The following is a 25,659-nucleotide window of genomic DNA, read 5'->3' on the forward strand; positions in this document are numbered from 1 at the left end:
CATATTAGTATTAGAATCAAAGTATGAAAAAGACTAGATTTTAAGAAAATTTTTGTAATCGGAGGGTTAAGTGTTTTTTTTTTATAACAAATTTGGAGGGTAAAACACATTTAAGATGGAGGAGACAAAATGTATTTAATATAATATTTTAACCAATAGGAAAACTTGAAATTTATTTCTATTTTTATAGATCATGAAAAGTATTAGGCAAGAAAGAAATATTTAAATTTCTTTATTTTATTTAAAATAATATATTTGTATGAAGATAAAATACGTAGAATACAAAATTCTTAAAATATTTTTTATGTTTTAAATTATTATTATGTATTAAAATTCTTCCCAAACGAGCCAGAAAATACAGGAGCTGAGGAGGGTGGTCCACAAAAACAGTAGAATAAAGGTGCTCAAAGTCATGATCACATGAATGATTCATAGGAAAAGCTAACTTTACCATAAGCCATCATTGCCCCACTGTTTCTACCCTCCCTCAAAGTCCAACCAACTCTCTCCCCTTGATCTAATCTTCAATTCCCAACCCCAAATCAACGCAACAAACCTAAAATCCCTTCATCATTTCATCCATTACCAGACAAACCACCAAGCGGCGCACACTCCCCTCTTCTTTAGATCTTCTTCTTCCCCTCTCCATTGACTCACCTCGCTTTCTCAATTCTCCCATCCACAATATGCGCACTCGCTTCCAGTACGGCGTCGTATTGGTGGTCACGGCCGCCATGGCAGCCGCCATGCTGGTTGAGTCCAGGTACACCAGGCCCTCGGATCACGGCCTGTCCTACCAGACGGCACCGAAAGGTAACTCCACGCCGCAGATGGCTGCCTTCTTCGGCGGATCCTCCTCCAAGGCCGACGTAGCTCTCCCCAAGGCATTGAACTCCACTCAACCGGCGTGGTACAGGGGCGGGGGAGGGGGAGGGGGAGGGTCACGTGAGCGGCGGCACGATCATCACGTGAGGAAGGTGCTTCTGGTGGCGAGCCTGGTGTGTGGGATCACGGGTGTGGCTTTGCTGGTGGTTGTTGCTTTCCTGTTTGTCGGTCAGTATAGAAGCCGTCAGAGAGAATCTTGCTCACCCTTAGATAAGTGAAAGCCATTCGTCCTTCTTTATTCTCTATTCTCTTTTATTTTACTATGTACAAAAGTGATTGTAATAACTGCAAATTTATGGTCCATTCTCAATATTTTTCTCAAGTTTTCTAATATTTCTTTACACTCATTTAACTTATTTTGCTCGATTGAATAATTTCAAATTTTATGAAATTTTAATTAATTTTTTATTATATTTTATTTTTTATAATAAAATTAAATATAAAAATTTATTTATTTTTCTCACAATTTGTAATTGTATTTTAAATTTTGGATCCATTACTCTGAAATCTAGATGGTGACTGAACTTATAATGTGCTTACACAATTATTGATAAATCAAACGAAAGGGAATCATTCTTTTTCTTTTAGTTGAAGTGCTAGCTAAGATTTAGAATTAGAAAAATGTATGGGATCCACTTAATTACGGAGGATTTCATTAGTGGATTTCCTTTACGCAATCTAAGGAATCTCCTTAAAAAATGATTTTTTTCTTTTTTAAATTTGGCAAAAAAATTACGATAAAAAAATTAAATTTAGTAATAACTATTTAATTATAATAAGTTATTTATTAATTATAAACAATAGCATATTAAAAAAAACATATTTTCTAAAAAATAAAAACCAATGACATAATTACTCAATATAATAAATAAGATTTGAAAGAAGAGATAGCGGGAATAAAACTATGTGTAATAAGTTCTACTAGTAGAATCCCTATAAAAGTCAGTAGGAGGTTAATAATAATAGTTGAGAAATATGAGGAAAGTATGATCATCCATCCAAACATATTTTTATAACAAATCTTATATTTGATAACACTATTTTTGGATGATCATAAAAATATGTTTTATGTTTTATTAAAAACTTATTAGAAAAAAAAGAAAAAAAGAACCTAATTTTTTATCATCTACGATTTGCAAGGTACATGAGTGCTCCACCAGCACTAAGATAAGACACTTTTGAGTATTTCTTTGTTCTCTTATTTAAAATGAAAAATGAACATTTTTCACTTTTAATAAGCGAACTACTATCGGAGAATTTAGTGGATGTGATTTATCCATATAAAAATGTTTCGACAGTTTTTCTGTGTATATGTTGAGTGATGAACTAACATTCCATTTGAAAATTGTTTGATCTACAAGTCAAAACAAAATTTTGTTTTTCCCAAATCTTTCATTTCAAATACTCTTTAAATAATCAGTAGTTTTTGTGAGTTCTTTAAGAGTTTCCACAAGATTCAAGTTATCAACATATACTATAATAATTACAAATCTAGTTTTTGATCTCTTAATAAAAATGTATGGACATGTAGGGTTATTCACATACCCTTTCTTTTAGAAAGTATTCACTAAGATGATTTTACAATATGCGTTCAGATTGCTTCATTCCATATAAGAATCGTTGTAGTTTGATTGAGTACATACTATGAGAATTTGTATTATTTGCTTCAAGCAATCTAAATCCTTCAAGGATTTTCACGTATCTATCATTTTCATGTATATAAATATGTCATAACAACATCCATGAGATGCATATCTAAATCCTTCTAAGACTTTCAAACCAATTAAAAATTGAAATGTGATTGCATCCATGATGGTAAAATATTTTTTCTTGTAGTTAATAGCAGGTCTCAAAGAGAATCTTATGTTACTAATCACACTTTATATCTTATGATTTCATTTTTCTCATTTTGTTTTTATATAAAAACCCATTTATACCGAATAGACTTTACATCTTCAAGTGTTTAGACTACTAGTTCAAATACTTCTCGTTTTGTTTACGAGTTTAGCTCTGTTTTGATTTTTTTTTTTTCGTCAATCATTTCTATGTTTATATTCATCTATAGTTTTTCATTTGAGATCCTCAACATTTCTTATAATATGATTGCCACTTAGAAAGAAAATATATTGTTTATAATAAGTCTATTTTGATATTATTTTTCTCAAGTATGTAGATAACTAATAGAAAACTCATTATTTTGAGATATTTGTGCCTTTTATGGGCATATTGTATAATATAAGTCTCTTCAAGGACCAACTGATTATTGACTTGGGATTGACCAGTCAAAATTAATAGCCTATTTTTGGATTGAACTTCTATAGGGGTGTCAACCTTTTCATGTGTTTTTCCTTCCATTTTTTTTCCCAAGAAACCATATCATTTGAGCCAATAGGTGTACCACGCTTTAGACATACTTTATATTCATATTTTGTGATATCGGTTAAGTGTCCTATAGGACATCAATCCATGTTGGAGTATTTGTGGTCAATATATATGACTTTGTCACTTTCTTTGCATCAATGAATGCATTTGGTAATTGATTTGTCATTCCTTGTAAGTGAATAATTTTTTGAACTTTTAGTTCACATTGATTTGTATGAGGATCAAGGTGAGACAAAACCAATGCATTCTAAGTAATTCTATTATTTTCATGTTGTTCTTTTGGAACTAATTTTCCTTCCCTTAATGACGAGAAAATTGTTTCATCAAAATGGCAATCGACAAAATGCCCCATAAAGACATCATCTATTTGGGGTTCCAAATGTCAAATGATAGATGGAGAATCAATACCAAAATAAATCCCAAGACGCCTTGAGGAGAAGTAGGGACATGAGTAGCATAACTAAAAATTCTTAAGTGAGAAACATTTGGTTACTGACCAAATACTAATTGTAAAGGTGAATATTCATAATAAGTAGAAGGTTGAAGGCAGATTAAGGTTGCAACATGGAGTATAACATCATCCCAAGTAGAGAGAGGTGGTTATGTTCTTAAAAGTAATGGTTAAACAAGCTAAACCATTTTGATTATGAACATGAACATTAGGATGTTGGATGTCAATTCCAATTGACATATAAAAGTCAATAAAAGTTTGGAATGAAAATTCACCCGCATTATCAAGACGAATTTTCTTGATAGGGTAATTTGGAAATTGTGCTCTTTAACGGATTTTTTGAGTAAGTAGCATTGCAAAAGCAACATTGTGAGTAGAAAGAAAGCAAACATGTGACCACCCAATGAAGACATATATTAAGACTATAAAATACTGAAATAGTCCACAAGGAGGATGAATGGGACCACATATATCCCCATGAATTCTTTCTAAAAAGGTTGAGGATTTTAAGACAACTTTGGTAAAAGATAGTTTAATAATCAATTTACCTTGTGAATAGGTAACACAATTATAATTATTGAGCACAAAAATCTTCTAGTTCTTTAAAGGGTGTTGATGAGAGTTCCTAATGATATGATGCATCATAGATGACCTAGGGTGACCAAGTCACTCATGCCAAAACATAAAGGTATTTGGATCATAGGACTTCTAGTTCATTACAACATAAATGGTTATGTGATATACAACCCACAAGGAAAAGCAAAGAGCTTCTTTAATAGATGCTTTTGTCCAAAAACAATTAAAGTAATGTAGAGATATTTTATATTACCGTTATTCATAGTCTTAATATGATATCTATTTTGGTGAATATCTTTAAAAATAAACCGATTTCTTTTGGATCTATCAAAATATAATGCATCATCAATATTAAATTTGGTTCCATTAGGTAAAACAATAGTAGTTCTTCTGAAGCCTTGAATCAGATTTATAGAACCTAATTTTGTATTAACATTAGGTGGTGCAAATGTTACATTTGAGAAATACTTTTTATCTCAAAGAATCGTACATGTTGTAGCATGGTCCACAAGGCATACATCTTCATGATGTGTTGTGTAATTAGGCAAGTTAGGATAATCCATCTTTCTTATCATGTAAAAGTCTCTAAAAATAGATGAGCCAGACTTTGCACTCTGGTGTAGCCTTGTGCTCCTCTATTCTATTTGAATCAGATAAGGACACTAACACTTGAATTTGAATCAGATAAGTGGAAGAACATAATTATATAATAGCTCATGCTAAGAATTGGAAGAAAAGATTGTGGGAATAAAATTCTATTTAAGTTTCATTAGTAGACCCCCATTTTAAAGAAAGTCGAGAGGAAGTCAACAACAATAGTTGAGAAATATCACGGAACGGATGATTATCCATTCTAACAAACTTTCGTAACAAACTTTGTTTTTTTGTAACAATTATTTAATTATTATTAACTAAGATAATATCATATTTTAATTATTAAAAATTTAAATAAAAAGGTTTTATATATTATAGTTTACTTTAATATATCAAATAAATATCTTAATTTATTTGATTCAATTTTAAATTTTTTAATAAATTGAGAATATTCATATGTTAAATAATATCAAATGTGTGAGATTCTAGCACACAAAAGATAGATTAATGAAAAAAATTATATTTATTTTATTTTATTTACATAAATATTAATAATAATTTGATTGTGAAGAAGATTAAAATTATCTTTTAATAATTATTCTTAATTAATAAAATATAGATATTTATAATTCAAATTTCATTTTGATTACTTATACCAAACATTTTTATGGGTTGGTTCTAAATCTCACTTAATATTTGTATGATGAAAACAACCTCATTCTAAAATAAATATTGAAATGAGGATTATTAAACGGATAATACTAATATTAAGAAAAATTATTTGTTTTATATAGTGTAGTGTCCCACATCGGGAGTGAATGGTGAAGAATCATATATGAAGAGCTTTCACAACACACGATTGAGACATTTTTCTTGAAGGTGTAGGGCCATTAAAGAAGCAAAACTAGGGTTTGAAACCCGACAATATTGAGTGGAGAGTGAGGTCGTGTCAGAATGGTATCGGATCTCTTACCGAGAGTGTGTCAATGGGGATCCTAGGTGGACTAGGAAAAGTCATATATAAAGGACTTGGACTTTCACAGCACATTATTGAGGTCTTTTCTTGAGGCGTGGGCTCGTGGGTTTGAACCTGACAATATCGTGTCTTTCCATTCTTGATATTCTTGTAAACACTTCAAATTAATATCAAAATGAATGCATTTTTTTTAGAAGTTGAGGATAATACGAAAAGCATCAACACAAGTACAAAGTTTATTAAAATGGTTTTAAAGGATTAATATATAAATCATATATTAATAAACAGAACACCTATATATATAGCATTGTGCCTGTTGGCTAATTACTTAAATTAAAACCCAAGTACATATTGCTATATTCTAATTAGTAGATAAGGAGTTGGCAATGTCAATGACAAAACGGTACTTGACATCCCCTTTAGCCAGTCGCTCTATGGCTGTGTTCACATCCGCCATTGAAATGACTTCAACATCTGCACTTATGTTGTGCTTCCCTGCAAACTCCATCATTTCTTGTGTTTCTCTCATTCCTCCTGTCAGGCTTGCTGATATCACTTTCCTCCCTGCATTCATTTCAACATACTGTTACTTTTATTCACACACTGTATGGATCTATTTCATTAATTAACTTCCGACCGTCTCTCTTTTCACTTACCAACAAACAAGGAATAGAGAGGCAAATCAGTCGGCTTCTCCATATCTGGTGCACCCAACATTATCAGCTTCCCATCCCGCTTCAACAGTTCTATCAAAGGCTTCAAAGCATGGGGCGCAGACACAGTGTCGATGATGCCGTCCATTGTCCCGAGTGCAGCCTATGTCACACCAATCATAAAAGACTTAGCATACCCTCATCAAATCCTAATTGGTAAGGTTTAAACAACTCTCACCAGATACCAATTGGTTTTTAGATGAGATGGTCAAAACTCGATGGAAGAGTAAGGTTTAAACAAACCTCACTGGACAGCAATTGGCTTTTAAATAAGATGGTCAAAACCTGATTGACCAATCGGAAATTAAGGTTTAAACAATTCTCATATGATACCAATTAGCTTTCAGATAAGATGATCAAAACCCCATCAAAGATTAAACAACTCCCATCGGATACCAATTGATTTTTAAATGAGATGGTCAAGATCCAATCCAAGGGTAAGATCTAGACAATTGCTTCTAGCAAGGTCTAATTACCTGCATTTGCTCAGAATCATGGCTAACTAAAAATGAATCAGCGCCTAGCTCAGCAAGAGCAGCATTCTTCTTCGTGAGGGACGTGCTAATCACAGTGACTTTCATACCAAATGCCTTAGCAAACTTCACTGCAACATGCCCTAGTCCACCCAGCCCAACCACACCCAGATGCATGCCTGGCTGAGTCAGCCCAAAATGCTTCATGGGGCTATAGACCGTGATACCGGCGCAAAGCAACGGTGCACCACCTTCTGGTGAAAGGTTGTCCGGAAAACGCACGGCGAAGTGCTCATTAACCACAAGAATATCAGAAAATCCTCCATAGTTGATGCTTCCATCGGGTGAAAACATGGTGTAGGTGGTGGTCATGGAGGGACAGTAGCTCTCCAAGTCGTCTTGGCAGTTTTGGCATGCACCACAGGAGCCTATCATGGTGCCCACACCTGCCTTGTCTCCAACCTTGAACTTGTGTACCTTGGAGCCCACTTGGGTCACCACCCCCACAATTTCATGCCTATCATAAATTTCATTAACACTAATTAGAATTTATTTGACCCTCCAAATGGATTGTTATTATTAGTATAGAAAGGGAGCTAAGGACATATACCCAGGAACAAGAGGGTAGAGAGAGATTCCATGGTGATTCCTAAGCATGCCGAGGTCAGTGTGGCAAATCCCACAGTAAAGAATCCTCATTGTGATATCATCATCTCCATTGCTCCTGCTCACATCAATATGGAAATTGATAAAAACCATTATTACTAAACAAATCTTCATTCAAAAGCTAAGTGATACGGATGGGTACATGCATATATACCTTCTGGCAAAGTGAAAAGGAGAAAGGAGGCCAGAGGAGTCTGTAGCTGCCCATCCAAATGCCTTGTGATCAGATTGCACTTTCTCTTGTGATGCTTCCATATTTCTTTCTGCAGTTTTCTTTCTCTTAAGCTTAATTTGTAGAATGCTACTAAATAGACAATGGTTATATAGAAAATAGAAAAAATCTGGGTATGTTGGTATCTTGTTTCAGGTACAATTTCACCATTGTCAAAGGTTGTGACCAACTTTATCTGAGGTTTGCCACTTCTCATTCCCTATTCTTCTCCAAGAAAGCAAGTCACCTCCTTATTTGACATTTCTAAAATTCAAGTCTAAATTTTCCATCATGTTCCCATTAGACTTAGGACAACTTAAAGGAATTACTTGAGTTATTTATTAATTTATAAAAAAAAAATTTCCCTCTCCCACCACCAAACATAACCTTAGTTAAACTTTTATCCGATTAGTTAAAAAAAATCATTAAAACCATTTATCTTTTTGAATCCAAACATATTCAAATCATCAAACTTTCAAATTTAAATCTAGATCATGTAAATTTTAATAAATCCTTATCTATTTGATGCCAATTCCTCAAATTATGAAAAATAATCTAATATATTTTTGGCAGCCATTTTCACCAATCAATAAGAGATTAGCACAATTTTTAGGGGAGTAAAAAAGAAACATTTTCAACTTCTTTAGAAGATTAGACCATTTCAATGTTTTTCCTTTGACCAACAAGGCTACCTCTACTCCAAGAAAAGGTTGAGTCAGCCATGGCTGCTCCAAAGAAGTCCTTTCTTGTCCAAGAGTTCTATGGTTGAAGTGTTCCTTTTTTCAATTAGTGTAGGGTCAACAAAAGTTTAATCCTATTTTATACCATGATTAGGTCATTTTATTGGGCACTCACTATAAACTTCATTTTTTTAATCATAGAACATTGAAAAAAAAATATAATTATTAAAATTTAGGAGCCAATTGGATCCTCTTCTATTTTTTTTAGTATTTTTCTAAAAAAATATAAATATAGATATTTTCCTCTAACTATGTTGTAAATTTAATTTGACTATTTAAAAATAGAAATAATTCAAGTTTGAAAATAATTTATTTTACTAATTTAACATTATAAGTTTTATGTTCTTTTCAAATACTATAGGAATAATTTATTAATTAATACAAATATCAATTAATATAATATTTTATATGGATTGTTTCTTTAAAATAATTTAAACAAATAGATATGTTAAAAAAATCAAATTTGGCTTATTAAATAGTGCATTTATAATTTGCTCATACAAATTGAGCATATAAATGATTAAATTTTGGCAACTAGATTATATTTGTTTAGACTATTTTTTGTTTTGATCTTCAAATAGGGCTAAAAGTATGGTCGGATGTTTTTTTTTTTTTTTCGAAAACTAAGCTAAAGAAAATGAAAACACCAATTTGTTGTATTTAAAATTTTTTGAGAAGGGAATATCGCATAAAAGACCCTATGAGACCTGTAATACAAAAGGAATATTAATATTATGAATGTAAAAGAAATATTATATGAATAAAAAGTTAATCATAAGGAGTATATTTGAAATGAAATATTATCTTAAAATCAAGGTGTAAATATTTTACAATTATGAAATACAAGAATTTATCATATTGTGAGAATTTGTGGATGATCAAATATAAATATCTTCTTGACCATTTATAAAAAGGGAGACCTACTAATATAGTAATACATTGTTCGGTACGAGTATTCTAATTTCTTCTTCTTCTAGTTTATTTTTCTTCTAATTTTTAATTATACAAGATGATCCTCCCTCCTTTGCATGAGTTGTCACTTAAGACCTAATTGGAAAAATTGTAGGGATAATTAGTTGCTCAATTTTAATTTTGAATTCTCTTTTCAAGGGTCAACCATAATATTATCCTAACAAAGTCTATAGCATAGATTAGTTCTTTTTGTAAAGCCTAGATTAGTTTTTTTTGTAAATGTTTCTTTGTACAACTATATTTGATTGCATTCATTCCGTAAAAATGAGTGAGAAAATTTATTTGTTTATCATGGTATCAAAGCTAAGATCTTAGGATCATTTTTAGGGTTTTTGATACAACCAAAACTCGATCAGAAAACTCAACTATTTGAAGCCATGGTAGAACCAACCAATTTGGTGATTGAACCAAGCCATGGTAGGATCATTTTGTAAATTACCCTTGCTTGCATCTTAGTTGAACCAAGCTATCTTTATCTACAATAAGACCCCCCTCCCCCCAACCTCTCTCTCTCTCTCTCTCTCTCTCTCTCTCATGTAAATAGGAAAATCAACAATTTTGTAATAAATAGAGGTCATTACTTTATACCCCAACCTCTCTCTCTCTCTCTCTTCGTAGCTAGAGGCTATGTAAATAAGAAAATCAACAATTTTTTAATAAATAGAGGTCATTACTTCATATATTGTTATGATCAAAATCTAATATTATATAATTATTTTATTTATTATTAATCAACATTACCTAATGATCAGTCTTTCAAAAAAAAAAAAAAAAAAAAGAACCATTGAAATGTTCATAAGTAGAGGTCATTACTTAAATAGAATATTTACTTTTATTTATTCAGTCGGCTTTGTTGGAATATTCAATTATTTAGTGGAATAAATAATAATAATAATAATATCTAACCCATATAATAACCTATTAAAACTCTAGTTCTTTACCTAGAATTTCCAAAAGTTCCAAATAATAGAATTAAAACATATATGGTATCTAGTACCGCTAATATAATTATTAGGAAAAATCAGTGTGACCCTACTCAAAGGACACACTTCATTGAGTTTTGTCTTTCAAAAGACAAAATTTAAAGCTATATTATTTTTTTATTAGTAATAGATCATATCATATTTATAGTATTCTTATCTAAAATATTAATTAAATCTACAAAAAAATATTGCAATGTGGGGGTGTTGTTCATGCAATTAATGGAGTTCGTATGCATCATTCAAGAGTTTTGATGGAAACTATTCACGACTCAACATAATTTTCCTGTGTCATTGCCAAATAAATTTTTTATATTTACTTTATTTATATAATTTATATATGTATTTGTAATAAGACTCAACTCAATGCCTCTTTTAAATAAATATTATTTAGTAGATCCATCATGCAAACACTCAAGGTTCAACGGCACGTCGGCACCATATTGGAATGTATGTTATTACTTGAATGGTTTTCATAATAGTAGTCAAGTTACAAATAAAGAGGAGATAATCAACGTGATACAAGATTAAGAAATGTCATTGAACGTATTTTTAGCATTGTGAATATTTATTTCCCAATATTAAAGAAAATGACACCATATATATTTTCTATTCAAATAAAAATTCTCATTGCATGCTTTTTCATTCATAATTTTCTTCAAAGAAAATCTCAATCACTAATGAATATGATAGTAAAGTGGTTAAATTAGAAAATGAAATTGCAAATCAAAATTAAAGCTCAACTAGATATTTTTTCAACATGGGATCAAATATTCATGCAACGATATTAACTTACAACTTAATACTTTATATTTAAGTTGAGATCTATTTAGATTTAAGATAAAAAAAAAATATAATAAAATATAATAATAAAAAAAAAAAAACCAAAACAAACAAACAAATGTCCCTTGAAAATTCAATTTTTTCAAAATTACTCTACAAGCAAATTCATGTTCTTTAATTGAAGCATTTCGTTGTCACATTAAAATTGTCATTTAATTTACTAGAGAACTATACTCCACATAAACATAATAATAAACTTAAATAAATTTCAATTTAAATATTTTCATTATTATTATTCTATTAGGAATATTAGAAACACAAAATTAGTGAAATTAGTGTTTAAGTTTGTCACACCTGGATTATTAGAATAAAGCAAATATTAGAAACCAACTTTTTGAAATTGTTAGACAACAAAATTTTAAAGTTTTTATTTATTAAATGGGAATTCCTTGTCAGGTTAACTTTTTACCTAATTAGTGAAAAAATATTATCCATAATAATATTTTTTAAAAAGAAAGTTTATTTGAGAATTTGAAATATTTTCAATTTATTTTTTATGTCTTCAAATATTTTTTAAAAATAAATTTTAAATGTAGGATTTTATTTTTAAATAATTTTCCTATTTGTTTTCTCTTTTCTTTTTAAGCCTAAAGGGCTACATTCAACAACCAAGACAGCATTTGTGACTCAAAGTGTGAATAAAATACACAATTACAATTACACCCAAAGGACATGAATAGTTGATCTTCTGCCCAGAAAATACAGTTTCTCAGTACTTATAACTGGAGACAAAAATTGAATAAATACAAGAGAAAGAAGGGCAAGTCTGTGGTGCTACTCAATCCCAATATCACTCTGAAAATTGCAGTTTTTTATTGTTGGAAGAAAATTTAAAAAAAAAAAAAAAAATGGGAGGGGAGGGGAATATATGGTTTATATGTACCTATTGGTCAAGAGGCAGCCACTCTATTTCTAGATCTAGTTCTCCAGATTCAACATTCTGGAGCTTCAGTTGCACCTCCTGTTTCACCTTCCCACCAATAATATTTATGATGCTGTCTTCTAAGAGGGCGTTGTCGTGTGATTTCAGCCATTTTCCTATCTGCATGTCTCCAAACATTTCTGCATTTCCAAATGCCATCGCGGATGTTATCAGGGGTTGGATGTCAATCTCGGCTTCTCCCATTATGTCATCAGCAGAGAACGTGTCATGGTCAAAGACTTTCTGCATTGTGAGAGACAGGACTCATATATTAGATGAAATGTCATGACAACATTGTGATCGAGCATGGGGAATTTGATTTTTCATGAATAATGATGAAAGGGTTGCTTAGTATCAAGAACCCTAGCAAAGCCATGTACACAACAGTGAGAACTGGTAATCTAGTATCCTCGTACACCATAACCGTTCACTACTGAAAACAACCTTTGCTAGCAAATACATATAGCAGTCATATGCATGGGGGTTATGTGGTAAGATGATTGGTTTCAGTCACCTAATTGGAGACCATCTTAGTATGGGGACCAAATGAATTGGCATGGATTGAACTAACCACTGAACAAGACTTCATTTTTCAAAGTAGGTCTATGCCTGTACCATTATTAAAATATGCTCTAGGCCAGAAGTATTTATGGTACAAATACAGGTTAGATGAATTGAACTGCAAATGAGCATTAGTCTTGAGTGGCCATGTGAAACTCAAAAAGGAATCCACCAAAATTATACCCAAACAAGATCCTTTCTCTGTATAAACAATTTGAAAGGCGAGCTTCATTAGGGCCCTCTTGGAATGGGCAAATGCTTTGCTAGATTTGGGAAACTTGTCAATGCATGACTTCTTAGAGAGTTTTATCAGCGGGTAGCTGTGATTGTTTTGGCTGTTTTTTATGGTTACCTCTTGGTTTTTCTTTCTTTGGTTTTTTGTGCATACTTTGTGTACACATAAGGTATCCCCCCTTTTCTTGGTGCTCTTTTAATAGATTGCTCTGTTTGCTTATAAAAAAAAATTATAAATAACAATAATAATCAAGAAAATTGTAATTAGAGATACCGTCAACCATTTTGATTAGACAGGGATAATTATTTGCATATGAGGATCGACACAAGGAGGTTACTTGGCAATGGGATCTGATCGTTTTTCACTAAGAAAACAGGCTAATTTGTGAATACTTTTATTTACAGGACATTGATTGGCATATGAATGGACATGATTAGGATTACTTAAAGCTACTATTTGAAAAATGGAACAAAACCATTTTCATAGACAAGTCATAAGCTTACTGATTTTGAAATTTCAAGTTAGGACAAGAACTTTCACTCATATGGATGGATCAGATTTCTCTAAATCCACCATCACTAACATATCTGACTTCATAAATCTGTCATAATTAACTAGATCTAATGCAACTCAACTATAGGCTTAGGATTTCTTTCCTTCTCCCTCATTTCCAACCTCTCAACGATAGTAACATGATCAACTGCCATCTATGGGATTGCAATTCCTTCTAATCCAATTATAAAACACACAAATTTTTGTTCACCATTGTTTTCAGTTCGCTATCGTTATTTCAGATGAGTCTCAAGATTCAGGGACTTTGCATTTGACATGGATTAATATCCACCCCAAGCTGTGCTGTCTGTAATGGAAGATGCAACAACACAAATGACTCATCCCAACTGTTTAGGATAGAAAACAAAAGTGACAAGCATCCGTAAAGTAAGTCAAATTTTTTAGTTGCATACACACTAGATGCAACTACAAATCCTACTCCACTGGATGTCATCCCAATAAACCATAGAAAAGGTCATTTTCCATGGCAACTGAACCACACAAAAGAAAAGCCATACAATCAAGGGAAAAGGAAAAAGAAAAACATACCACTTTTATGGGCCCATAATCCATGGGCACAGAAAGCATGAGTTCCTCATTCCAGACTGGATTCAAGTTGCTCGTTATTACCTGTGTCTGGACAGTCTAGTAACAGCAACAGCCAATCTTCATTATCAGTAAAAGAATGATCACTGTCTAACTAAAAGCAATTCACCACTTTGACTAAAATCTAATATAGACAATGCACATTAGGATAATGGATACATTTATATGAAAGACATATGGCATGCTGCTGTTCAATATCTACCTTTAACAAGGGTCTGAACCACCATCCAACCAATTAAAACACAACACTTTAACATAGGGAAGGTAGCTTATAAATAATTAATAAATGAAAAAAATTCAATTAAGAGAAATATGATTACATTGTCAAGCCTAAGAACAAACCAAGATTTCAACAAGTTCCAGAGTCTACATGCATGGACAATGGACCTTAAATGAGCATGAGGATCGATCTCAAGAACAAAAATGAAAGGGCAATTATGACTAACCTGTGGGCCAAGTGTCAGGACAACATAGGGATCACTTGATAGCATGTCTCTGACTGCTAAATTTTTGCCTCTTATCACTTTGACTTTCAACAATCCAATATACTCCACCATGCCTTCCTGTTACCAGTTTCAGATCAGAGAATTAGATTGATTCACAGTGGCACCAAATACCAGTGAAACCCATCCATTCAGATTATACTGTCATTAGCTACCAAACTACTAAACTTGTAGCCAACACCACAAAATATACAGCTCAAAATATCCACCAAGGAGAAGCAGTGCTGCTTGATGAGACAACAAAAACACCATTTACCTCTTAACCGTATACTCAGTCTAAATGGCTGCATATTTGCCAAACATGGCTTATCTCCCACCCTCCCTAATGATTTGAACTTTATCATAATAGAGGGAACGACAAGGCACCAAACAAAGATATACAAATTTACCAATTTCTGTGAGTTTGAACTTCGAAAATTATCCATCAACTTTCTAGAAAAAGATGATTGGAGAGAGCTCTTTCCAGAAGAAACTGAAGCAATCCGCAAGCTAGGTTTCAAAAATTCTTGAAGCTCATATTTTGACCTGCACAAAAATATTAAATTGCATAAGTGACCACAACGAAGACCACAGTTGAAACCCTCCAACATGGTGCCACTGATGCATGGATCAAACTGCCACACTTGTTGATCACCTCTCAAACTGACCATAGAAGTTATGGTAAAAAAGACAAATCATGAACAGGACATAATAGTTTGATGGTTGGTCAAAAGCAAGTATCCAGATGACTAGGCCTTTTTAAATAGGGAAAAAAAACTGACCTAGTCACCTGGTTTGACCACTTTAAATTTCATATTAGTGTCCGGCCATGTGATGGCCCAGCAAATAAATCATCTACGTCAAGCAAAGAGTGCATAAATAATATGTGTCTCTATATAGAGTTACAACCATGCATAAAGATCCAGATTTATGGTGAAACAATTTTCTTTCATCTAACCTGATGAATCTCATTCGCTCCTCATGGCTGGAATTAGGTTTAGGCTTTGTGACTCCTTCAGGAATAAAAGCCTCATAAATTGAATTAGCAGAAGAATTTCCTCCAACCTCAACCATCGCATCAATTTCATCATCAGACCAATCATCCAATGCCACAGACAACACCTGAACAGTCCAAAATAACCATGTTTTAAGAATTATATTGGTATAATTTACAAAATGGAGGAAAAACTAAAAATTCAAACTAGCAAAAGAGACTAAATATGAAAATTGATCCAAATTCAGCATTGTTCAATGGTCTTGTTGGTTATAGATGGATGAGATTCACTGGTTTTCAGTGCTCATTGGAGCAAGCTGGTTTTTCTTTTCCCAGGAAGAACGCCTACAACTCTCCACAAGAACCAATTATAGTGGTCACATCCATGCAAGCATTTCATGCCTATTTTAACATCTAGTTCATTTGTGCACATATATGGACAATAAAATTTTAACCCATTTGATTTTGTTTAGGATTCACAAAAAAATTTCTTAGCTTTTCCCTGCAACTGTGTATTTGACAATTATTTTTTTTCTATTTTTTGCTAAATTGATTTTAAAGGTAAAATTCATGAAAAAACAATTCCCACGATATTTTTCAATAAAAAATAAACCTTTCCAGTATTAAAAAACAAAAACACACACACAAGCACCAGAAATAAACATTTCCAGTACAAAAATAAAAAATAAAAAGATAAAAAAGAAAACACATACACTATGATGCATGATGATAACTAAATATGAAGCAATAATAGGGCAGCTACCTTTGAGATATGTGTACCAAGGCTTCTGTGCACACCACAACATTTTAAGCATATAAAGACTCCAATATTTGCAGACCTGAAAATGCATTGTTCAAGTACACATATATAAGCATATGCTGAAGAAAACAACATGAATTCACAGCTACATTAAACAGATTTGTGTGTGGATGTCAAATATGGACATAGGCCATTAATAGGGCTCAGCTGAGATGGATAGCAATAGAGGGAAGAGGTATTGTGGACAAGATTAAGTATTCCTCTCTGTTATGGTAAATGTCTTATCCCTAATGTCAAACATACAAGTGGATTTTATTTGACTTTCTATCTCCTCTACACAAGTGACAAGTTCATACAGCCAGATACAAGCACATTTGTTCTGACTTCTATCTCCTCTAGCATCAGTTTTCTGGCAAAAGTGAAATCCTTATCTTTTATCTCCATCCTTCTCTAAACCCCACACTTCCAGAAAACCGATATCTTAAAGGGCAAAGAAAATCTTTCCTAACACTGATGGGAGTCTTCCTTTTAAGGACAACACAGCCAAGATCTTCAAAGAAAGAAAAGGGAAAAAACAAAAACTAAAAACAACCTACCTTCTATACAAATTCCAACAAACAGATGGTGCTGTATCTGGAGCAAGAGAGACATATCCAACACATGATAAACATGCAAATGTCAAATCATTCCAACATAGACACCTTGGTGAAATAAAAAAGTACAGGTATCAAAGATTCATGGTCTTGAATTTCTTTGACAATGATCTGGATTCCCCTAGCAAGTTTATGCTCAGATGCCAACCAGCTTTTTCATAAATAATCCTCAGCCCCTTGATTCTTCTTTTTAAGAAAAGAACCACACCCAACTTTTGTACCATTTATAAACATCTGTAATGCTCTCCTTTCTATACTTTCGATGTGCTCCATATCCAGTGCTAGTTACCCCCACCTTTCGTTTTCTCATTTTATCTCTTACTTGTTCCCCTCAGGTTGCACAATTACCCAGAGTGTTGCCAATTTGACAATTAAGAAAGCATTAGATGGCACCTCTTGTCAATTATACACGGTTCTGGTTATCAGTTTACATTGTGGAAAGGAAGTGAGCTTTGGGATTAAATCATTACACTTCTCATTGCGTCAGATTTGATCATTTTGGTCTGCAAAAATTTCTGATAGAGCACTGGATCGTTAGAGTGATAGTGATTGCTCCATGAAGGCAACAAAGGTCTGGCAACAGATCTTAAAAAAAAATTCTAATTAATACAAGCAAATAAAATCAGGTGCTAGCTTCTGGCTAATAGGCGTTGTCTATGTAAGGTCAACCAGGAGTTGGCATGTCATATTCTAATCCATCATGTCAAAGCCTGAAAGCATTGGGATCTTGTTCTGGCTTTGTTTTTGCTTCCAGTGGGTATTCCCAAAGACCATCAAATAGCTTCTTTTAGTCTGGCACGGTACAAGAATGAAGACAATGGCTTCCCTATGCTTGTTTCAGTGCATATGAAAGGAACAAAACAGCAGAAATTTCAAGGAAGAGGAACATCCAGGTCAAGTATTCAAGGAACCTTTCCTGAAAACATTTTTTGATCAGGCGAGCAAGGTCTGATCTTTTCTTGAAGGATTTAATTGCAGATTCAGTTCAAGGACATCTTGTATAGGTGTTTTGCAATTGTGATATTTTTTCTTTGCTTTAACATTTTCTGTACACTCCCAGTGTACTATGGTTATGGCCCTATTTTTGTCAAGCACTTTTGATCAATGTTTATGTTTGCCTTTTAATAAAAAATAAAAAATAAAAAATAAAAAGAAGAAGAAGACATTTTCTATTAACAAAATCTAATACACATCCTTGCTATGTCAATATAGCTATAGAACACTTCTCTCTCCACTTTCTCTCTCAAGGACCCTACCATTATACTTTTTCCAAAGCTTTCCATTAGTTACCTACCAAAAGAATAGTTTATAAGGTAAATCTCCATGATGCAAACCCAAACCGATATTCTAGTAGTCTTTTTTCCAAGTCTTAGTTGTTGTTCATCAACTTCCCAAAAGATTCACAATATCATTCAATTGTGTACCGTGATATAGTTACCGGTTTGAAGAAATCATTAATCTAACAAAGGAAATAAACTAAAAGGTATCAAGCAGTGAAACTTACGCCCATTTGGGATCTGGAGCACCACAATCAGCACAAGTGCGATTATCACTTTTAAGCAATAAATCTTTTAACCTTCTTTTACCTGTACGAGAAATGAGCACCATTAACTATCTTAACTAGAGAAAGAGAAAAAGAAAAAAAAAGAGCAGAATTTTCAACTTGTTAGACTATTATTACCCAAGATACATGCGTAGTAAATGGAGAATATCATTGCTTTACATCCATGCTACACATTTAGTTATAAAATCTTTTTTTTTTTTTCCCAACATTTAATTTGCAAGAGAAAAACAAAAAAGACAAATGTGTTTTGCTTCTTTTAAACTAGTTAAGAAGTGGGAACGAATAGAAACAAAAGGGGGGAGAAAGTATAACAGTCTCTTCAACATAACTGTCAGCACTATCTCATCCCTACTCCCAACCCCCACAACAATAGGATGAAAAATTCAAAAGCATGTGCAGGAAATATTATGACTAGTTGCATGCCTATCCATACAAAGATCTCTAATTGATTAAGGGCTAACAAACATCAATGCAAGTTTAACAACAGAACTAGAATGCTTTAATTGTGAATTCAAATCTCTTATTCTTTTCAGATGTTCCTGAAATTTTTTGGGTGGGTGATTGGAACTTGGTTTTCCATATTGTCCTTTATTTTTAAATTAATAATACAAATTAACAAATGATACATTCTGGGCATAATGCAGAGCTTCTTAATTCAATGTAGATTGCAACAACGAGCTACCAGTTTACAATCTGACACTTCCAACTACCAAATTTATGACATCCCAAAGCATTCACATTCAAGTTATATTAACTTTCATCAACAGGCTAGTTTGAGGTCCCTTCCAATAATCAGTGAATGGTACAGTCCCACAACAGAAAGTCATAAATATCCTACTCCCAGGAAGGGACTTGAACATCTCTTCATTAAGAGATCCTTGTGAAAGAAATTATAGTTCTTCCCAATCACAGAGATCTTGAGATTCACTGGTTTTTCGTGTCTAGAAGGAACTAAACAGGCAAACAGGTTTGAACCATCAGGTTAAACCAAAGCCCTAGTACTGTGTTCAAATACTGGCTAGAAAAGAAAAGATTAAAAAAAATAATAATAAACTGTGACAAATATTGCCCTGAACTTCTTATTGAGGGGAAAAAAGGGAAGAAACAACTATTGGCATAGAAAGCTGTTTTTAACAAGGAAGCTAAATATGTACTAAATAAAGAAATAAACAAGTAGTAAATACTATTAATATTCATGTTTGGGCTCCCAAAGAGTCTAATTAAATTCCTAAACTCAGAGGGTACTAATATTTGTGAAGCATTGATTCAATTTCAAATGGAAAAATAATAACCATCAGCATAATGAAGAAAAGGGATAGCACCCCAGATGTTACATCAACAAAATAAAACCAAGAGAAAAATAAGAAGCCAAAGGAATGAAGGATGAAATATGGTGCAGAACAATCACTATCCAAGCAGAAAACTCAAATTCTGTTTTATTTATAATTCATTGTTCTAAATAATGTCTACTTTAGGCCTTTATACAGGCTTGTATGAATCCATTAAAATGATAACTAAATATTCCCCGTTAAACCAAACTCCTGAGTAATTCTATACTTTAATAAGAAAAATACAAATACCATAAAAACAATATCCAACAACCACTAACCCAATTCTAATTCAAAGTGGTTTTCTGAATTTATTCTTATAACTATCCTTGGCGGGAATCCACCATAAGAAAATATTACAACACCATAGACTTAACAAAAAATAAAATAGTTGTATCATGCTCTGTTGGGCATACTATGATTTCCAGTCAATAGTACCATGGATCTGAATAAAAGAGTCATGATGCAAGGCTTTACTTGACAAGAACCTGCATTAAACCCATTCCGTTATTTATTTTTATTTTTTTGATAAGTAAAACGTGTGTTGTATTAAAGAAAAGGTATACACAACATATACATATACAAAAACCAATAGGGATGATAACACAACCGCTCCCTACAAGGAACCTAACCAATCCACAAATTCTATCAAAGAAGTAATGCTATCCCCCATGTACATTAAACCCATTCCTTTATGCACATACAACTACAATAAAGTGGGATATGATGTCATGGTGAAGCCATCTGTAATACTTAGAATGATTCCTGAATGAATTTCCTAATGGAGATGAACAACTAGAATATAATTGGCTAATTACAGTTTCCAATTAGAGATAAAAAAGTGTCATAAAGCAGTCGATCATTGTTATCATTTGCATGAACTATTACCAGCAGCATACCTGAGGCAGGCCTCCCGAGTTCATATGGACGGTCACTCATTGCTCTGCTTGTAAGCCACAATCATCCAACAAAACCTATCTTTACAGACAGTCTTCCCAAAAATCAACCAACCCCTCCAAGCAAAAGAAGAAAACAAATTTAAAAATAACAAATAAGAAGATATGAAGTTAAGAGCCAAATAATAAACTCTCTTTGTGCATTCCTCTAATGAATTTTTATATTTCGTTTCCGGGAAAAGTATAAATCGAATCAAACATATGGATTTTAAACTTGCTACCATTAGGCCAATAAAGGTAAAAGTACTCAACTGAACCTTATATTTATGTGGCTGAGATAAATTGAGTTCATTTCTTTGAAAAAAAAAAAAAAAAAAAAAGTTAAAATAAAGGTAAAAACAAAGTTGTTTTTGTTTTCTGGCCCTTTCCTCCGTTTCCCCACTATTCAAACAGAGAATCACCAAATTCCAAAAATTAAAACACCCGTGAAATCAATAGCGACTATTCAAATTATCCGTACAAGAACAATAAAACTTGATTGGACGCTGAAAAAACAAATTAAAATCCCACATCCTGGATTCTTTATCAAGCATCTCCCGTGATGCAATAAAGCCCCAGCTTTCCACCCATGCGAGACCAACACACGTATAGCACATACCTTTCCGGAATCAAAGCAGCCCAAAACAAGAAAGATCCAAAATTCCCCATCCTCATTCATTTTCCTAAGTTTTCTCAGAAACAAAACACAAAATTCATCGGATAAAACAAGATCCCTCCACTCAACCAAAATCACCAGACTTCTTCGCCACAGATTTCCGGCACCAAAAAAAGAAAAAAAGAAAAAAAATCGTAAAAAACCCCAATCCCAATTCATTTCCTCAATTTTATCATCAACGAAAGAGCAAATCCAGAATACAGAAACAACAACGCATTGCTTCTATAATAAAATAAAAAAACAATTATTTTAAAACAACAACAACAACAACAACAAATCAGAAAGGAAAAAAGAAAAAACGAAAAGAAAAGAAGAAAAATACCAGAAAACGAATGAAAATGAATGTGGCGATGAGTTCAAGTCCAAAGGTGAGGAGGGAAATGCGAAGAGGCCCCTCTCTCTCTCTCTCGCTTTTGTCCCTTTCCTTTTTCCGGTTTAATTTGAAGCACTTTGAAGATGACAAACCCATCATATATATATATATATATATATATTAATTACATTTTATATTTTTAAATATTATAATAGGCATGAGTCAGAAATGAGAATAAAAAATATTAAAATTAAAAGGGGTTGAATTTTATCCATCAGCCTTGAGTTGATTGCTTTTATTTCGTGCCCGCGTCCCCTATTTTAACGTTCTACGGCCGCAATTTCAACCTTCCTGGGTTTCTAGAATTTATTAAGTGAATCATGTAACGTGCGCTATCTCAAAAAAAATTACATTTTTAATCAATTTTATTTTTGACTTTCAATCTGAAATTAATCCTCAAAATATGTGCCTCAAATATAAAAAATCATTAATGTGGGCTTCCCTCCACGTATTCTTCCCAAACTCAAGACTCTTTAGTCGATCAAAACAAACATATATCTCGTATGACCAAAATAAGCTCAATCAACACCAACAATTAACACATCGAAAGTGTCAATTGTCACCTATTTTTATTTTTTTATTATTACTTTGACATAATAAGTGCATCATTATTAATATTTTTCCAAGAGAAAAAAATTGGACATGTGGTAACTAATCATAACACATGATTTTTCTTTTTTTCTTCTCCATAATACCTCTATATTTTTGTTTTTCTTAATGGGTTGGCCATGTGAAATCTTTTTAATTTCAATTTTTTTTTTCCATAATTTTATATTTTCATAATTTTAATTATTTATAAATATTTTAAACATAAAATAATAATATATAATAAATCATTAATGATAACAAATTTAATATAAAAATAAATAATAATAACAAATTTAGAGATTTAGAATATTAAAATTTCTATATTCTTAAAAAAATATTTATTTATTTTATAAATATTATTATATTGTCATATTATTTTATTATTCATATTTTTTAATATTTTCAATTTTCATGTGAAAATTAGAATCTATGATTATGATTTTAGCTTTTGCTTATAAATTTAATTTTATAGTGGTTTTAACTTTTTTTTTCTTGATTAAAATATTTAATATTTTTAATTAAAGAAGATAAGATTTTGGTTGTGGTTTTAAGTTTTAACATTTTACTTTGTTAAAATTTTAATTTTTTATTTATATGAAATAAAAAATGAAATATATTTTTTATTAAAAAATGTATTTAATCATTTATATTATTTTCTCTTAATTTTGTAAAAATGAAAATTTTTGCACATAAAAATTGTGCATCCATCCATATAATCCTTAGAAAAGAGAATACCATACTTTTCTAAAAAAAAAAAAAAAAGGACGTATCACTATTTTAGAAAAATACAACACTAAAGTACGTAAAAAGTACCACTATGATGGGAAGGACCACTCTTCTTTGGTTTTTTACACAAGAAAAAAAGATATCACAAATAAACTGTTAGACCTTTTTTTCATTTTAAAAAATATTAAATATTTTAATTAAGAAAAAAGTTAAAATCACAGTGAAGTTACATACCTATAAGTAAAAAGCAAAATTTATTCATTAAGTATTTATTTTTATATTAATTTTTTCATTAATTATTTATTATATATATTATTATTTTTATATTTAAAAAATTCATAAATAATTAAAATTAAAAGATGAAAGAGTAAAAAAATGAAATTAAAAATATTTTCTGAGAATGTGTAAATAACATATCATAAAAAAGTCAAAATCTAAAATATAGAATGAGGAAAAAGAAAAAAGAAAAATAATGTGGCATGTTGATTAACCACATGCCAAGCTTAAAAATATTAATAAGTATGATTTAAAAGCAAAAAAAAATCATGTGGCATAGTTGATTGCCACATGTCATTTTTTTTTATTTTAAATATCAGTTATGAGTTCACAACAAGCTATGGAAGAAATAAAAATTGAAAGACAATCTTGAAATTTTATTCATGTGTACTATTGAAGTTCATGTTTATAAAATTACTTTTTAAAAGTTTTTAAAATTCAATTTGTTAGCAAAGTGTGGACTTACGTTTTTCACATGCGTTCCTACTTGATGACGCAACTCGTTTTTTTATTTATATTGGTGAAATTTTGATTTTTTGATAGAAGATTTGGAGTCGTCATTTATTTTTGTTTTATTTTTTAAGGGGAAAATAAAATAAGAAAGAAAACCCTAAGTGTGACTCCTTATTTGAAAAAAACAATTTGTGGAAAATCAAAGTTGAGTTCGGGGGTCAGGTTACTTATTGAGAAGGTACGGTGTTGAACCATAGCACTCCTCTAAGTCCCTAAAAATGAGTCTCTTTTAAATAAGGTGAAGCAAGTATGACAATTGATAAGGAAATCAATGGATATCAATAAAATGATTAGATAATAAAATGAATCATACATAAGAATAAACTAAGTGGTAGTGAGATCGTTCCTTAGCAGCAAGTAAAAATGCGCTATCAATGAAAACAAGGTTAGTTCAAATATAAAATTATCACATGCATATCAAAGAGCAAGACAAGATATCAAGTAAATTCATTAAGCATAATAGTTGGCATCAGAAGAGAAATCTCATATGTAGGGCCCCATCAAAGCCCAATTGATTTTGCATGAATTAATCCCACAAATTCCATTGTTTTGGAATTATGAAAATCATATTTATGCTTATTTAATATCAAGAGAAACAAAATATTATTCGAAAATGCTTACCTGAAGGGAAAGGTAGCAAGTTTATTAAAAACGAGATTTTTTTGACCTAAAACTGTGGACCCCGTATTTGGCTTGATGCATTCCACTCGATGGTGACTTGCTTTTTTTTTATTTTTTATTAAGTGAAAACATTGATTTTTAGAAAAAGACTTGGAGTCACCACTTATTTTCGTTTTATTTTTGAAGGGAAAAACAAAATAAGAAAGAAAAACCCTAAGTGTGACTCCTTATTTGGAAATGATGGTATGCGAAAAATCAAATCTGGGCTCGAGGGTCAAGTTACTTATTGGGGAGGTACGATAAAGATTAGCATCCTCTAAGTCCCTAAAAAACGGGTCTCTACTAATGAGATGAAACAAACATAGCAATTGGTAAGGAAATAAATGGATACCAAAATGAAATAATTAAATAGTAAAGCGAATCATGCATAAGAATAAGCGAGGTAAGAATGGGATCGTACTTTAATAGCAATTAATAATGCGCTATCATGGAAACAAGGTTAGCTCAAGTATAAAATCATTACATGTATATCAAAGAGCAAGACAAAGATCAAACAATACTCATTAAGCATAACAGTTGACAATTAGAAGAGAAAACTCATATGTAGGGCCCCCCACTAAAGCCCAATTTATTTTGCATGAATTAATATCACAAATTCCACTATTTTGGAATCATGAAAAATTCATTCATGCTTGTTAAAAAAAAAAAAAATCAAGGAAAACGAAAGATTATTTGAAAATCGAAGAAAATTTGTGAATTAAAAAAAATATTTGAAAAATGAAGTGGAATTTAAACTATTTGAAAGAAAACTGGAGTTTTGAAATTTATTTAT

General features: G+C 31.6%; 3 protein-coding genes across 4 annotated transcripts; 1 reads left to right on the forward strand and 2 right to left on the reverse strand.

Annotated features, from left to right (window-relative positions):
• Positions 1-444: 444 nt before the first annotated feature.
• On the forward strand, positions 445-1,218 carry LOC117923964. The gene has a single exon (XM_034842490.1). It carries the CDS (start codon positions 687-689, stop codon positions 1,101-1,103), a length of 417 nt encoding a protein of 138 aa, XP_034698381.1. The 5' UTR covers positions 445-686; the 3' UTR covers positions 1,104-1,218.
• A 4,896-nt stretch (positions 1,219-6,114) lies between these two features.
• LOC117924107 (probable mannitol dehydrogenase) lies at positions 6,115-7,984 on the reverse strand. The gene is made up of 5 exons (XM_034842668.1): positions 7,871-7,984; positions 7,661-7,774; positions 7,054-7,567; positions 6,521-6,680; positions 6,115-6,428 (listed from the first exon to the last, which is right to left on the reverse strand). The coding sequence occupies exons 1-5, from the start codon at positions 7,969-7,971 to the stop codon at positions 6,226-6,228; spliced, it is 1,092 nt and encodes a 363-aa protein (XP_034698559.1). The 5' UTR covers positions 7,972-7,984; the 3' UTR covers positions 6,115-6,225.
• A 4,101-nt stretch (positions 7,985-12,085) lies between these two features.
• LOC117924329 (ADP-ribosylation factor GTPase-activating protein AGD12-like) lies at positions 12,086-22,167 on the reverse strand. 2 transcript variants are annotated; one of them, XM_034842940.1, is made up of 9 exons: positions 22,053-22,167; positions 21,019-21,110; positions 18,732-18,813; positions 16,578-16,653; positions 15,779-15,942; positions 15,231-15,366; positions 14,785-14,901; positions 14,282-14,377; positions 12,086-12,627 (listed from the first exon to the last, which is right to left on the reverse strand). In XM_034842940.1, the coding sequence occupies exons 2-9, from the start codon at positions 21,056-21,058 to the stop codon at positions 12,346-12,348; spliced, it is 993 nt and encodes a 330-aa protein (XP_034698831.1). In that variant the 5' UTR covers positions 21,059-21,110; positions 22,053-22,167; the 3' UTR covers positions 12,086-12,345. The 2 variants fall into 2 exon arrangements, with proteins under 2 accessions (XP_034698831.1, XP_034698830.1); XM_034842939.1 differs by having other exon boundaries at positions 21,019-21,132.
• Positions 22,168-25,659: the final 3,492 nt, after the last annotated feature.

The sequence above is a fragment of the Vitis riparia genome, chromosome 10, assembly GCF_004353265.1.
Source record: "Vitis riparia cultivar Riparia Gloire de Montpellier isolate 1030 chromosome 10, EGFV_Vit.rip_1.0, whole genome shotgun sequence".
Lineage (NCBI taxonomy): Eukaryota > Viridiplantae > Streptophyta > Magnoliopsida > Vitales > Vitaceae > Vitis > Vitis riparia.

What these genes read in the sequence shown, in the direction of transcription:
- LOC117923964 (XM_034842490.1), top strand. Translation starts at nt 687, where the DNA reads ATGCGCACTCGCTTCCAGTACGGCGTCGTATTGGTGGTCACGGCCGCC.
- LOC117924107 (XM_034842668.1), bottom strand. Translation starts at nt 7,971, where the DNA reads ATGGAAGCATCACAAGAGAAAGTGCAATCTGATCACAAGGCATTTGGA. An exon ending in CCTTTTCACTTTGCCAGAAG is followed by an intron (nt 7,775 to 7,870) that starts GTATATATGCAT and finishes TGATGTGAGCAG; the next exon opens with GAGCAATGGAGATGATGATA. An exon ending in TCTCTATTCCTTGTTTGTTG is followed by an intron (nt 6,429 to 6,520) that starts GTAAGTGAAAAG and finishes AAATGAATGCAG; the next exon opens with GGAGGAAAGTGATATCAGCA.
- LOC117924329 (XM_034842940.1), bottom strand. Translation starts at nt 21,058, where the DNA reads ATGAGTGACCGTCCATATGAACTCGGGAGGCCTGCCTCAG. An exon ending in GCTCCAGATCCCAAATGGGC is followed by an intron (nt 16,654 to 18,731) that starts GTAAGTTTCACT and finishes ATGCATTTTCAG; the next exon opens with GTCTGCAAATATTGGAGTCT. An exon ending in GTTCAAACTCACAGAAATTG is followed by an intron (nt 14,902 to 15,230) that starts GTAAATTTGTAT and finishes AACTGGTAACAG; the next exon opens with GAAGGCATGGTGGAGTATAT.